This window comes from Mytilus edulis, chromosome 10, assembly GCF_963676685.1.
Source record: "Mytilus edulis chromosome 10, xbMytEdul2.2, whole genome shotgun sequence".
Classification (NCBI taxonomy): Eukaryota; Metazoa; Mollusca; class Bivalvia; order Mytilida; family Mytilidae; genus Mytilus; species Mytilus edulis.
In genome coordinates, this window is record NC_092353.1 from 206,196 (window position 1) to 221,295 (window position 15,100).

Below are 15,100 nucleotides of genomic sequence, written 5' to 3' on the forward strand. Positions count from 1 at the left end.
AAACTTTATAAAAAACAAAAAAAGGAAATTCCTGTAGTTTTATCTACAAAATACAACCCATGCATAAAAAAACTGGGAAAATATATCATCAAATATTGGCATGTATTACAAAAAGATGTGATTTGCAATAAGATATTCAAAGAAAAACCTATTATAGCATATAAAAGGCACAAAAATTTAGCAGATCTGCTAACATCAACTAAAATTCAAAATTAGGAAATATAGGACAATCCCTGATGATGGCGGGCCTATATCTAAAACCCATTTTAGAATCTATAAAAATGCCGCCGAAACATTATATTAATGTAGGATTGGATGCAAGCAATTCTATAAATTTATTCAGTCAGTTCTAGTGATTTTCTAGAATATATTAAAATATCACCAGGAATGAAATATTTTTATTCCTTAGACAGGTTAAGTAATGTTTGACATGAGTTAAATAAGGATGTTGGAATATGTGGATGTTGGGTTCCATTTTTATTTTCACCCTTTCATAAATGTTATACATTTATCATTAGCATATAAGACAAAAGCCGCCGAAACATTATATTACTGTCGGATTGATGTAAAGCAATTGCAAGTCTAGTAATACTAGCATCATGTGATCAATATTTTGTAATATAATTACAATATAATACTTATAGTATGTATACGGAGTCTTCCGAATAAGATTTTTTGCTATCGGAATTCAGACTGATGTTGGAATACGATGATGTTAGGTGTCACTTTTATACAAAGTTTTGCTTTACGTACTCAATATTTAAATTAATACAATAGAAAGTTAAAGCGATTCTTTATTATTATTTAAATGATATATATTTATATTCAAATAGCATGAGTTATGCATGAGCTCAAAGCGCGGCAATACTAACCATATATACTAATACAATTTCACTATTCAAGAGTCACTGGTCATTTTTACAATCAGGAAGGCGGAAGACTAAAGTCACCGCAGGCAGATTATATAATAAAGTATTTATAAATTGGACGTCTCATTAAATGCAGAAATGGCCCACAAGCATTACCACGACTAGTTTATGGGTTTATGGTGACTTATCCACTCATCCCAAGTCGATGTTATATTGGTCTCCCATTTTTCCTGCGACATTTTGTGGTTCCCCGAGATGGTCCAACTTTATATGGTTTTGCCAACGTAGATTTCTACATTTGATAACTAGAATGGTCTTGTGAAGCCCAGGTCCGTCATTACCAGTATTTGGCGTTTGCCGTTTATTATTATACAGTCAAGTTCAAGAAATTAGTTCCGGAACAACGTACCGCTACTTCATGGTGAGACAACAACCATTTGTCAACTTTGATGTCAGCAACTGCTTTATATATAGTGAATTTACGACTGTGAAACCCTGATGTTTGAAAGATTTGATTATTGTTTGTGTATGAATAGGAGCACGCACCTGATTTAACAAGTTACGCACTAATAGTTACAGCATATGAGTAAGTTCATCATCATTACATCATTTTCATTTCATTCATGTGTATTGTCCTTGTTTTGTTTTGTTTATTTGGTGTTGTTTTTGTCGTTGGTTAAAGTACAAGTGATGGCTGAAGCGGAGTCAAAACAAGGTTTAAAAACTGAACCTAAGGTTTCAGAAGAACAGGTTCAGAAAATGATTGCGTTTTTGAATCATAATACAAGCTTTAGAGTTGTAACATCAGATGAGTTTGATAAATTAAGTAGTGAGAAGCATGTATCATTTGGACATAGTACTCCTATAAAGGGAACTTCTGCTCATAGTAAGCCTCCTTTGGCACCTGTCTTCGTCTATAGCAAGAGTGGCAACTTATGCTGCAGGTTTTGGTAATAATACAACCGTTTCTTGTTCAAACTCTTCATATGCAAAACCCAAGATACCTGTATTTTCTGGGGAAGAAAAGAGTGAAGTGTCTTTTGACGTATGGAAGTTCGAAGTTAAATGTATTATACAGGAAGGTAATTATACAGATACTATATTATTGCAGTGTATAAGAGGGTCCCTAAAGGGTAAAGCTAGGGGTTTATTGTTATCACTCCCAGATGGGGCTACACCCACACAGATTATTGAAAAATTAGATGGTATATATGGTAATGTGTTCAGTAGTGAAGCATTGCTTCAAAAGTTTTACATGGAAACTCAGAAACAAGGTCAGTCTGTTGCTGATTATGGTATAAGACTTGAAGATATTGCCCAGAAAGCTCTTGAAAAAGGTCAAATTAACTCGCAAGCTAAAAATGACATGCTTAGATCAAAGTTGTGGTCAGGTCTCAGAGATCCCCTTTTGAAAAACGCTAGTCGTTATAAATACGATACTGTTAAAAAGTTTGATCAGTTATTAAAAGAGATCCGATCTATTGAATTGGACTTGTCAAATTATGCCTCAGCTTCTGACAATAAGATTCAACATCAACCTGCGGTTGTTGAACAGTCAGGTATGCAAGAGATGATTAAGTCCATGAAGCTCTTGAATACTAGAATGGAATCATTTGAGAGGGAGTTAAAGAAATTAAAAGAAAGTAAACCTGATGATCATACAAGTTCGTCAAATAGTCAGTTTCGTGGCCAAGGTCGCGGGAACTATCGAGGGTCTGATAGAAGGGGTAGATTCATTAATAACCGTGGCTGGCGTGACCGTGGCTATACAGGAAACCAACCGCAAAACCAGAATTATAATTCTCAGACGAGGGGTTTAAACGGGTAAAGGTCTCGGTTGAGGGACAAACCAGAGACTTATATAGGCCTGAGAATGTGCCTAGTCCCAAACTTGTTGATACTCGTACGCAGAGCATTCTTGCTCAACGTATGATTGGTTTAGCAAATGAATCTTTTATTTACATTAATAATACAAAGTGTAAGGCTTTGATTGATACAGGGTCCATGATATCAACAATATCTGAAGGTATGATGAATGAGTTAACACCTCCACCTAAATTGAAAAGTTTAGATGACTTTAGCTTATCAATTAGTGTGGCAGGAGGTACCACTTTACCGTATTTAGGTTACATAGAAGCTAGTATAAAGGTTGATTTTGTAGAGCAAGATTTTATGATACCATTGTTGGTTGTCTCTCTTACTGATTATAACAAAAATGTACCTATTATTATTGGTACAAATGTTATCAGATTGTTAGATTCATGTTCTATGGTTGGTAGACAGCAAACTAACATAGACAAGATCCCAAGAGAGTGGGATATTGCTTTTAATTCTATCAAAGATGAAGCAATAGGTCAAGTTTACTCTACAAATAAAAATCCTATCAAGATCAAACCTTTATCTGTCTTAAATGTATCTGGTTTAGCAAGGTCGAAGAAACCAGAAGCATGTACAGTAGTGACTGAGAGTCTGTCAGATGACTTGTCAGATGTGTCAGTATGCCAACGGGTAGTAAACGTTAAGGGGTCAACTTGTCGGGTCCCAGTTAGAATATTTAACATGACTGCCAAAACTATGGTCATAAAACCTAAAACACACTTGTGTTCTTTGAATGATGTTAAGGTTGTCCGTCATGTGGATTTTCAAAGTGCTGAAAGCGCTGTTGAGGATGAGAAAAGTATTTTGTCTGATCAAGAGTTGTCATCTCTAGAAATTAACTTAGAGAATTTCGATGTTCCTGATGACACTAAACTTAGATTGAAAGGTTTAGTTAGTAAGTATAGGTCTATTTTTCCCCAAGGCCCCACTGACATTGGGCTCACAGATCTGATGGAGCACGAGATCCAGTTATCAGATGATAAACCCTTTAAACAACCTTACAGGCGTATTCCACCCGCATTGTTCGATGAGGTAAGAGAACATGTACGTGAAATGTTGGATGCGGGCTGTATAAGGGAGTCAAACAGTCCTTACGCTAGTAACGCTGTTCTCGTTCGGAAGAAGGTCAGTTCTTTGCGCTTCTGTTTAGATTTTAGATCTTTAAATAAGAAGACAATTCGGGATAGTTATTCTTTGCCCCGCATAGACGAGACGATTGATTGTCTAGCTGGAGCTAAATACTTTACACGACTGGACCTTCGGTCGGCATATTGGCAAATGGGCATTAAAGAGTCAGACAAGCATAAGACCGCGTTTTCGTTAGGTCCTTTGGGGTTCTATGAGTTTAATAGGCTCCCATTTGGTCTGACAAACGCAGGAGCATCGTTTCAGAGATTGATGGAAAGATGCATGGGAGAAGCGCATTTACGTGAATGCTTGGTATTTTTAGATGATATTGTGGTGTTTTCACGTAACATAGATGACCATTTTGTTAGGCTTGAGTCTGTGTTTAGTCGTCTTAAACACCACGGCTTGAAACTAAAGGGTAGCGAGTGTGAATTTTTTAAGAAGGAGATTAAATATCTTGGTGTTATAGTGTCCGCCGACTGTATCAAAACCGACCCAGAGAAAGTTATAGCAGTCCAAAATTGGCCAGCTATAAAGAACATTAAGGAACTTCGTAGGTTTATAGGTTTCACTTCCTATTACAGGAAATTCATTAGAGACTACGCTAAGATTGCAAAGCCTCTAAATGACCTATTTCTTGGACACCCTACGAACAAGAAAAACCTTGGGTCTAAACGGAAGAAGTCTAGTAAGCCTAGTCCTTGGAAATGGGGTCCCGAGGAACAGAATGCTGATGATCTTATTATTGAAAAGTTGACAAACCTACCAGTTCTTGCATATGCAGATTTTTCATTACCTTTCATTGTAAACGTTGATGCAAGTGGTACCGGTTTAGGTGCCGTCTTGTATCAAGAACAGGAGGGTAAAGAACGGGTCAGAGCTTACGCTAGTCGTAGCCTACGTGGCCCAGAGAAATTATATCCAGCCCATAAAAGCGAATTTTTTGGCGCTTAAATGGGCTGTAACTGATAAGTTTCATGATTATCTCTTTGGTAGCAAATTTACCGTTAGAACGGATAATAATCCACTTACGTACGTTCTCGGTAAAGCTAAATTAGATGCTACCGGCCATAGATGGGTTGCTTCATTGTCAAACTGATTTCAGCATTGTGTATAGAACAGGCAAGTCAAATGTTGACGCTGACGCTCTTTCTAGACTTCCGTCCGATTGTAAAGAAGTTTTTAGTGACGTAGTTCAGGCTATTTGCAAATCTATAGTATTAACTCCAGATACAAACCCTGCTATTGAAACTATATGTTTGTCACATGATATTCAGTTTATAGACAGCGATAGCGAGATTTTGGCCGATACATCCAAATTCGCTGATATAGATTGGACGTATGAGCAGAGACAAGATTCATGCATAAGTAGAGTTATTGATTTAGTTATAACCGGTCATAGACTCACTAAGCGTCAGATGTCTCATGAGACGGATCTTGTCCGAAGATTATTGAGAGAATGGGATAAACTTTGTCTGAAAGATAAGGTTTTATATAGGAAAAGCTACATTAATCATGAAGCTATGTTTCAACTAGTATTACCTTTTATTTACCATGAACTAGTACTGACTGCTCTACACGACGATGTAGGCCACCAGGGGCGCGATCGTACCTTATCACTTGTGACTTTTGGCCAGGTATTGATAGAGACGTGGAGAGGAAAGTTTCGAACTGTCAGAACTGCATACTCAGAAAGTCGAAGTGCAGGAATTCTGCATCATTGGTAAATATATGTTCTTCCTACCCTTTGGAGCTCATTTGTATAGATTTTCTAACTCTTGAGCAGTCAAAGGGAGGATATGAGAATATTTTGGTCATTACTGATCATTTTACGAAGTACGCTAAAGCTATACCTACGAAAAATCAGTCCGTTAAAACTACAGCTAAAGCATTATGGGAAAATTTTATTCAGCACTATTCTTTTCCATCTCGATTTCACAGTGATCAGGGACGAAATTTTGAGGGTAAAGTTATTCAGGAACTGTGTAGATTAGCAGGCATAAAAAAATCTCGCACTACACCGTATCACCCGCAAGGGAATGGTCAGTGCGAGCGTTTTTGTGGCAGAGTCATATTTGATTGATATATTAAAATATGATATTGTTGATTATTAATTTTATTGCAGTGTTTGATAGTTTAGTTACTCATTGTTTCTATTTCTAGCACTATTGTTCTAGTATCATTCTCTTTTCCCTTTGGTGAACCTCTTTTCTGTCATATCATTTTGGAGGGAAAATTCTAACCTTTTGATTGGTCAATTTTCAGGCCATAGGCCTTACTATAGGTTTTCATTGTTTCTGGTAGATTTAGACTGCAGACATATTGGAATGCAGTAAAAATTACCTGCTTGATATATTCAACTCTGACATTCATAATATTTATATTATACTTCTTGGATTTTCAATATTCTTATATTCAGGTCAGTTGATTAACCTTATTTCTAATTAACAAACTAATAGTATGTCATTTTAATACTTTGTGAAAGGATTGATTGTATGTATTGAATGGAGGAATATTTGGAGTATGAAAGAGTGAAAGATTAAATCATTTTATAAAAACACAGAGTCATATTAAACATTTTAATATAAAACATTCTAGTACTTTAAATATTATAAAGTTACAATAAAAGTAAAAGACAGATAACTTCGGTATTTGAATAATACAGAACTCTGAAACTACATATTTTAGATGTAGTTGTGTATTTTATTTAATTAGTGAAATAGTCCTGTCACTGGACTTATGAATGTTATATTTTTATTTATTCAGGATATGGATTAATACCTTGTCAAATTGTCATATGAGTAGTGCTCAGATTTTATATACACGTACAGCACTGTGATGCTTCCAGCTAGTACACTGACCTTTGTACCATATACATGGTAAGCATTGTGTTCTATGTTGTCTGTTTGTAATGTCTGTGTTGTCAATGTTTTATTTAAGTAATTGTCTGTTTATGTGAAGTGTAGTTTATGTGATATATTTATGTTGGTCAGAATTTGTATACTTTGTATACAAATCTATTTATAAAATGGACAACTCATTAAGAGATTTGAGATGTATTATTATGAGATACATATGAATTATATTGTATTGGAAAGTTAACTAAAGAGTTAGATTTGTGTTTAAAGTACTTATTGTAGTATATAGATATTTAAGGAATAAGTATGAATTGTAGTTATTCCCCTTTGCCCATATGTTACATGTACTGTCTTGTCATGTGAATATTTATTATTTGTTATTATATGTTGTAGGGTCTAAATATTGTGTATTAAAGAAAAGATCCCTAGAACATCGTTAATGTTGTATTTGCCTACAAAATACCCCGTTACATTTTAACCAGACTTTATTAAACATGTTGGGTACTCTTGATGATGAAAAGAAATCCAATTGGAAAGTGTATGTTGCGCCGTTAGTACATGCCTATAATGCAACAAAACACGATACAACTGGATACAGCCCACATTATCTGATGATTGGTTGGCACCCGCGGCTTGCCATTGACGCTTTTATAGGTAACCCAAACCAGTATGTTGCAAAAGATCACTCTGCATACGTGAGTGATTTAAAAAAACGACTGCAGTTTGCCTATAAAACAGCTGAAAAATCAGCCGAAAGGACTGGGAGACGTCATAAAACGCGATATGATTTGAAAGTCAGACAGTCAGTACTGGAGCCTGGTGATAGAGTTCTACTTAAAAATGTAGCGTTTAGAGGGGAAAAAAGTGTGGTAAACAACCTTATGTTATAGTTTCAAAACCCGATTCTGATATCCCGGTTTATATTATAAGACAGGAACATGGTCGAGGTCGTAAAACAGTTCATAGGAATATTTTACTTCCCATTACTTCCATTCCCATTTTAAACCCTCAGTGTATTGATAATGCTCAAGTTAAAAAAAAATGTAGTTTCAAGGAAGAAAGATTGTCCGTCTGTATTAGTAGACAAAGTTTTAGACTCTGATAAAACAGTGGACGAAATCACTACTGACGACCAAGTTGTTTCAAATGCTTCATCTGAGAATTCTGATTCAGAAGAAGAGTTTTCAGATGAAGCATTTGAAACAACTTGGTCTCTTCTTCTGAATCAGAATCAGAATTCTCAGATGAAGCATTTGAAACAACTTGGTCGTCAGTTGTGATTTCGTCCACTGTTTTATCAGAGTCTAAAACTTTGTTTACTAATACAGACGGACAATCTTTCTTCCTTGATATTTTTTTTGTTGTTGTTGTTATTTGTTTGTGAATCCTATTGAAGTGTCTTGAATTTTGGTCATTGCTATATGGTATAGAGGCGTTTGCCGCATGCTCATCTAGGTTGCCCAAATTTCAAAAGTGTCATATATTATTGTACAAGGTTTGATATATTGGTTTCGATATAGTTTCGAGACGAAACTTTTTGTAGGAGGGGGTGTATGTCACCGGATATATTTATCCATTTTATTTCACTATTAAGCATTTCATATTATTTGTGTTTTCAGTGTTATATGTTTTCCATTCATATCATATTCATATTTCATATTCATGTTTCTTGACGATTGACGACAATAGTTTTGCGCTGCGTATTTTAAAATAAACTATAGCTTTATACGCTATGTTTTGCTTTACGTACTCAATATTTAAATTAATACAATAGAAAGTTAAAGCGATTCTTTATTATTATTTAAATGATATATATTTATATTCAAATAGCATGAGTTATGCATGAGCTCAAAGCGCGGCAATACTAACCATATATACTAATACAATTTCACTGTTCAAGAGTCACTGGTCATTTTTACAATCATGAAGGCGGAAGACTAAAGTCACCGCAGGCAGATTATATAATAAAATATTTATAAATTGGACGACTCATTAAATGCAGAAATGGCCCACAAGCATTACCACGACTAGTTTATGGGTTTATGGTGACTTATCCACTCATCCCAAGTCGATGTTATATTGGTGTCCCATTTTTCCTGCGACATATAACACACTTGTACCAAATCAAGAACAGAACAATTGTTTTCAAGTTGTTCGGTGTGTTTGAGATTTAGATTTTTTTTTATTTGCTGAAGGACTGTCCGTTCTCAATTTTACTTATATATTTCATCTGTAATAAGCTACCAAATATCCGTCCTCTACCTCGCTATGCATTCTGATTACTATATTGAATACAGAATTGGTAGCCTGGTCAACATTTCCCAATGATTAATAAATGTAAGACTTCGAAGAACAATTCTGATTCATATTTATTACACTTTTATTAAACGGAGACATTTATTTCATTTCAATCATGATAGAATTGTTTAGAAATAAAATCAGTTACGGATATCAATATTTCCAGTTCCATATATAAGAATGTTGTTTTCTTCATTTAGCGGTTGAGTTATGAAATAAACACTGAGAATTTCATTTTCAAATTGAGTCATACGTCATAGAAGACACGAAATACCGATGAATAATGCATTATTATTACAAAATTGACAAAAGGAAAATTGACCACAAACATTGTCTGTCATCTTTGAATATACATAACTGCAGTTACGTAGATCACATTTACCCTCAGTGAATATATGATCGGCATGCAATCCGGCGATAAAAAGTTAAGACATCACGTTAAAAACTCAGAAGCACATTTGTGAATTTACCTTCATCATGAATGACCAACAGCCGAATATTTGAAGGCCAATGGTTTATAAGAATTGAAATAGCTGATTAAAAATAAAAATTGTTCAAAATTGTATGTTCGATAATTTCATCTTTGTATTGATCAATTTGATTCCTTAACGTAAAGTAACAATATATAAATACTCAACCCTAATAGACTATTTGGCTTAATTAGTGTTCACTGTTACGGTTAAATGATGATCATTTGGAATATATCAGAACTGTGTTTGTTTAATAATTGTTTTAAAACTTAATTTCTGTATACCATTATCAGAGTAAAAAATTATATTGTTTCTAGTAAACGATATAAGTCAACTGAGTTTATCACAATGGTTATCGGTGCTAAGTACTTCGAAAATATCTTGATAAAAGTTCGTCTAAATACTCGAGTTACCGTCACCTTTCGAGATTAATCCCATCTTGTGTCGGTTACGACCATCATCCAAATTCTATAGTTCAAGTAAAGACCATCATGCTTGAATTTTTGGATGACTATTTTACTCAAATTTGAAGGATCTTATTATCAAATTTGGTTTCAATATCAACGCACTCACGATATGTGTATATGTGACAAGCAGAATATAGCTACATTGAATGTGATACTATTGATGTTGATATTTTGTAAGTTACTATCAATTCATTATTATTTTTTAAATGAGAAGTTTTAACCTAGACCAGAACAAATACATAGAAAACAGGATGATTCAGGTTTATCATGGATTGTTAAATACTCGTATATTATATTATTTTCTACTTTTCTTTGATTTTTTTTTTTTTGCATAAATTAGACTTGTATTCAAAGAATGAACTGTGCAATGATATTTTCCAGCTTTCAAATTTAGTGCCAGGAGATGCCAGCATTCAGGTTTGCACCATTTTATCCCAGAGCCTCGGGGTCAGGGTTTCCGCTGGCGGTCGCCATTTTCGCAATTTGCGAAAAAAATATAATTGTGGCGATAAAAATTCGTCATTTGCGAAAGAATTTGGCGAAAGAAATATATATAACGATTTATTTTCCTCCATCTTTTTTATTTACTTTTTTTTCGAGTTTCTCGGACTTTACCCGATCAGACAATACTCGGAATTCATCTTGATCTCATTAAGATTTGGACAGAAAATCAATAATCAGCTGATTGCATTTTATAGCTATCGACAACAAAGGACTAATTAAAAAAAAAAGCTGTTGTTGTGACGAAAATTGTTCAAAAGAAAGAAAAATATCCGATTTAAAACTTTAATTATCCTTTGACTTTAATATAGGTAATTGATTAGGGAGACTACTTTAAAGTCGTTTGAGTGACACACGTTTCAAGCATAGTTTTACGTCTCAACTTTTTCATTTACGATGGTCAGGAAAAGAAAACTATCTTTATGAAGAAATCTATCCAAAAGGTTGTGAACAACCCCTCGAATGAGAATAACCCTTCAATGTAATGACTGCACATGCAATGAAGGATCAATTTCATGTGATAAAAGCTTTTGTTTTGTTGTAAAAACCACTTCTTAGTACAAAAGGGCACATCTGTATTTTTCTTTTAAAGAAACTTTCCCTACGAACTTTACTGGTATTATATGATCAAAACATGTCCATTAATTTTGTTATATTCCAGGACTTATATCTTCTTTATTGTTAAAAGTATAGTGGCCCTCATTTAGAACAGTTGTTTAAGATACATTGAATATTTTTCCCTTTCAAGTTTAAAAAAATCTGTTGTTTTTAAGTAAATGTTAAGTGTTTATTCATTAACATGTAGACTCTAAAATAAGTTTGAAGGAATAATCATAGACACAATGGGGCAAAATCATCTTATTTAAGGGAGGGGGAGGGGTAGAAAAAAGGTAACTTTTAAACGATAAATATATTTATGTTACTTGGCGAAAAAAATAATAAAGTGGCGAAAAATATATTGTTTTGGCGAAAGAGGTGGCGAAAAAAATAATTGACCCAGTGGAAACCCTGCTCGGGGTGGTGGATGGGGAGGCTTAAGCGGCTCAATCCTCTAGCCGACAGGGCACCTCGCGAGCTGCATTAACCCACTTCGTGAGTCAGTGTTTCAAATTTAAAGAAATCGGCTTTTTTTTGGAATGCCAGAATCAGTACTGAATACATAGCTATCCACAGAAGGGGTGGGGGTTCTGACAGTTAAAGCCCACAATTCTTCACGATCAATGCATTTGAATGGGGACATATAGGTGGAACCCCATTTGAAAAATGGCTAGATCCGCCTCTGCTATCATAACTTTTCAATACTACACTTTCTTAATGTTACCTAAAAATATGGACTAAAGGGACAAAACTTGCAAGGCCTAACAGACAAATCAAAATAATATTCGTCAAACTGAAAAGTTATGATAAATGACTTATGTTTTTATCGGTTATTTATTTTTTTCAAACAATCAAATTAATCAGTCAAAGATAGAGGCAGTATTAGTTTTCTTAAGACACTTCCACATTTCTTGAAGGAATTGTCACCAAAAACACTATTTTCTTATTGCACCAAAAAATGATTTTGGTCCGAATTATTTCCTTACAATTTAAAAAAAAATGTTTTCCTATATATACAAATCATACTATGTATCTAATCAGAAGTCGACAAATTAAAAAGTTTATTAAACTCTTGTTCAAGAACACATAAAACAGAAGAATTTAGATATATCCTCAAGTCACTAAAAAGAAGTATACTCGATTGATAACAACACAAGGCATAAAACTTTTGTACAATTGTATTTCAAGAAATGTTTACATAAATTAATATTAGCAGCCGACTACTAATTAGTGGAATATTGAAAGGACACATCAAGAAAAAGAGTAAAAACACAAAAATACTGAACTCTGAGGAAAATTCAAGAAGGAAAGTCCCAAATCAAATGGCAAAATCAAAAAATACATCATACGAATGGATAACAACTGTCATATTCCTGACTTGGTACATGCGTTTTCAAGAAAAGCTTCGTTTCATGAAGTAAAAAATATACATTAAGAAAAGCTTGGTTTTATGAAGTAAAATATATAACAAGCATATTTGGTAAACAAAATATAAAAAGTGTTTGAAAATTAAAAAAAAAAGATTTAGTGAATATGATATAGGTAAATATTTTATCAATCCCATTTTATGAAGTCATTTGTTAACCTTCAGAACATACCTTTTCATTCAAGTTAATTTAAGCGATATCAAAGGATATCTATATCTTTTCTTTATTCATCGCATTGATTAAATTCTAAATGACTTTCTCAGACATTTTTGCCTGGCTTGATAAATACAGATTTAACTATTTTTTATTTCATTCCCAATATTTCATTTTAATTGCCAATTAGTGGTTTCTCATCTGAAACTGAAACCTTTTAAATTACAATTTAGATTTCTCTTGCTTGATGCATTTAAACACAAAACAGTTCCTCTTTATGTAAAAGACTTTTGTGACGTGTTCTTTTATAAGTTGAACATATTTATAAAGTCCTGTGTTCTGCATTTTCCTTTTCATTCCAGTGGTGATCAACGTCGACAGTGGGTCTCTATTGGAGTGGGAAGCAAGTTCATTTTGTGAACAAGAGGTAAATGTTTTATATTATATATTTTACAAGGTATACTTTTATGAATATTTAAACATTCAAAATGAAAAGAAAAATAGAAAATCACAAAACTCCTAAATCCAAACTCCAAGGAAAATTCAGTACGAAAAATCCCTTATCAAATGGCAAAATCAAATGTTCAAACACTTCAAACGAATGGATAACAACTTTGATTTTCCTGACTTGGTACATTCATTTTCTGATGTAGAAAATGGTGGATTGAACCTAGTTGTACAGCTAGCTAAACCTCTCACTTGAATGACAGTCGCATCAAATTCTATTTTATTGACAACGATGTGCGAACAAACCAAACAGACACAATAGGTTAAAATGCTCCAAACCATTACACGAACCCCACCAAAAACTTGGGATGATATGACATGCTCCTGCTCCACATGTGTTATACGTCGTATTGTTAATTGTATTACAAAGCCGGTAAGTCATATTCGTGAAATGGGAACGGGATTTTGCCATGTGATTATGGACTTTCCAATTGAATTTTCCTTGGAGTTCAGTATTTTTGTGATTTAACATTTTTTTTTTTTGTAGTTAGGACATAAGAAATATATCCAAATCACATGTGAAACGGATATTCCATTACGGTCAACCCACTCGTGATGGCGTCTGTAAAATTTACAAAGTGATAATTTCAACTTCACCATTTGGAACTCTTGATTTAGAAATGAAAAAGTCAGAATTCGGAAGCTGAAATTATCTCTTCTGTCGTAAAGTTTTGATTTCAACAGACACTTTTGTCAATTTCTAGATAAAGTTCTTATCAAAAGTCATAAAATGTCAAAAGCTCAAATACTTATGCGTTTGTATGTTTTTCAGCACCAAAAGAATCCGTTATAATGTTCCAGATACATCCTAAGATGATGACAATTGTGGTATTAGTTATCATATGTGCATTCTGTTTGAAAGATTCTTTAGCCAGACATAACCCATATACACCAACTAAATACCAAAAAAAGATAGCTCAAGGATTTTCCACGAATTATTTCAAAACCCTCAATTTCAAGAAATACAATAAGAATAACTTAGCTGATATTTATGAACGAGGTTTTAGAAATGTACGATTAAGATGTAGAGCAGATCTTGACAATTTGAACATGGCTGTCTTTTTGGACAATTTAGAGACTGTCGTGAACGATTGTCTTGCTACGAACATTGCTCCAATAGTTTCTTGGATCCATCACGAGGCCGAAGCTTTCGCTACTACATCACATCGAACCAAATATTTGAAGTGGTGGACTAGTGTTGCTGAAAAGCTGAAAGATAAGGACTACAGACTTTCATTCAACCTATTTACAGAACTAGGAGTCGATTCATGTGAAAATGAATGCGCACAAAGTCTCAGAGAAAACACAGCAAAATACAACGACTGGACATCTGCTGTCGTAAAAAAGATAAGAAAATCCGGCGGAAAGAATGATAAACGGATGCTGATTCTAGGTTCTCCAAAGAAAACTGCAAAAGGGTTAGAAGAAATCGACCAAAACATTTATAAAAACGATCCTTATATGATGGCAGAGTGGCATATCTATGCATCCGGACCAAATAAAAAACTAAAAAACGACGGAAGTCCAGGTCAGAAATATTGGTCTGGGACTGGCGACGATTTTGGAAAAAGCAATGTTATGACTGCCATTGGATATGCCAACTATTTTACATCATTTTACAATTTGACCACTTATCTTGGTGCTTGGATGCCACAAGCTAATGAAAACGGGGACTTGAACCAAACGGAAATCATTAATTTTGGAAAATATTTTGTCCAAGTAATCAAACCGATCCCTTGGTCGATGAATGTTCTTGATACCTACTACGACACAAGGAACAGCGATTGGAAATTAGATGACCAGGTTATCAAAGGTCAGACATTGAATATGTCACGAGTTCTGGATGAAATTATATCGGTTATGTAATGAATTCAGAAAAACATTTCTTCTTTCATGGTTTTCACATATTTATTTATAAATACTAATATCAGCATTTAAGACATGTAA

At 34.0% G+C, this 15,100-nt stretch overlaps 2 protein-coding genes and 1 long non-coding RNA gene across 3 annotated transcripts; all 3 read left to right on the forward strand.

Annotated features, from left to right (window-relative positions):
* Positions 1-1,559: 1,559 nt before the first annotated feature.
* Positions 1,560-2,728, forward strand: LOC139492132 (paraneoplastic antigen-like protein 5). Its single transcript, XM_071280271.1, has 2 exons — positions 1,560-1,755; positions 1,790-2,728. Exons 1-2 carry the CDS (start codon positions 1,560-1,562, stop codon positions 2,695-2,697), a joined length of 1,104 nt encoding a protein of 367 aa, XP_071136372.1. The 3' UTR covers positions 2,698-2,728.
* A 3,368-nt stretch (positions 2,729-6,096) lies between these two features.
* Positions 6,097-7,208, forward strand: LOC139492305 (uncharacterized). Its single transcript, XR_011656784.1, has 3 exons — positions 6,097-6,294; positions 6,642-6,754; positions 7,127-7,208. It is a non-coding gene; the product is annotated as an uncharacterized lncRNA (long non-coding RNA).
* A 5,786-nt stretch (positions 7,209-12,994) lies between these two features.
* Positions 12,995-15,045, forward strand: LOC139493071 (cellulase/esterase CelE-like). Its single transcript, XM_071281214.1, has 2 exons — positions 12,995-13,073; positions 13,926-15,045. Exon 2 carries the CDS (start codon positions 13,946-13,948, stop codon positions 15,017-15,019), a length of 1,074 nt encoding a protein of 357 aa, XP_071137315.1. The 5' UTR covers positions 12,995-13,073; positions 13,926-13,945; the 3' UTR covers positions 15,020-15,045.
* The last annotated feature ends 55 nt before the right edge of the window (positions 15,046-15,100 follow it).

Bases quoted from the DNA above. Each gene is read 5' to 3' on its own strand.
- LOC139493071 (XM_071281214.1), top strand. From the start codon at position 13,946: ATGTTCCAGATACATCCTAAGATGATGACAATTGTGGTATTAGTTATC.
- LOC139492132 (XM_071280271.1), top strand. From the start codon at position 1,560: ATGGCTGAAGCGGAGTCAAAACAAGGTTTAAAAACTGAACCTAAGGTT. The intron at 1,756-1,789 runs GTAAGCCTCCTT...CTTCGTCTATAG, and splicing joins AAAGGGAACTTCTGCTCATA to CAAGAGTGGCAACTTATGCT.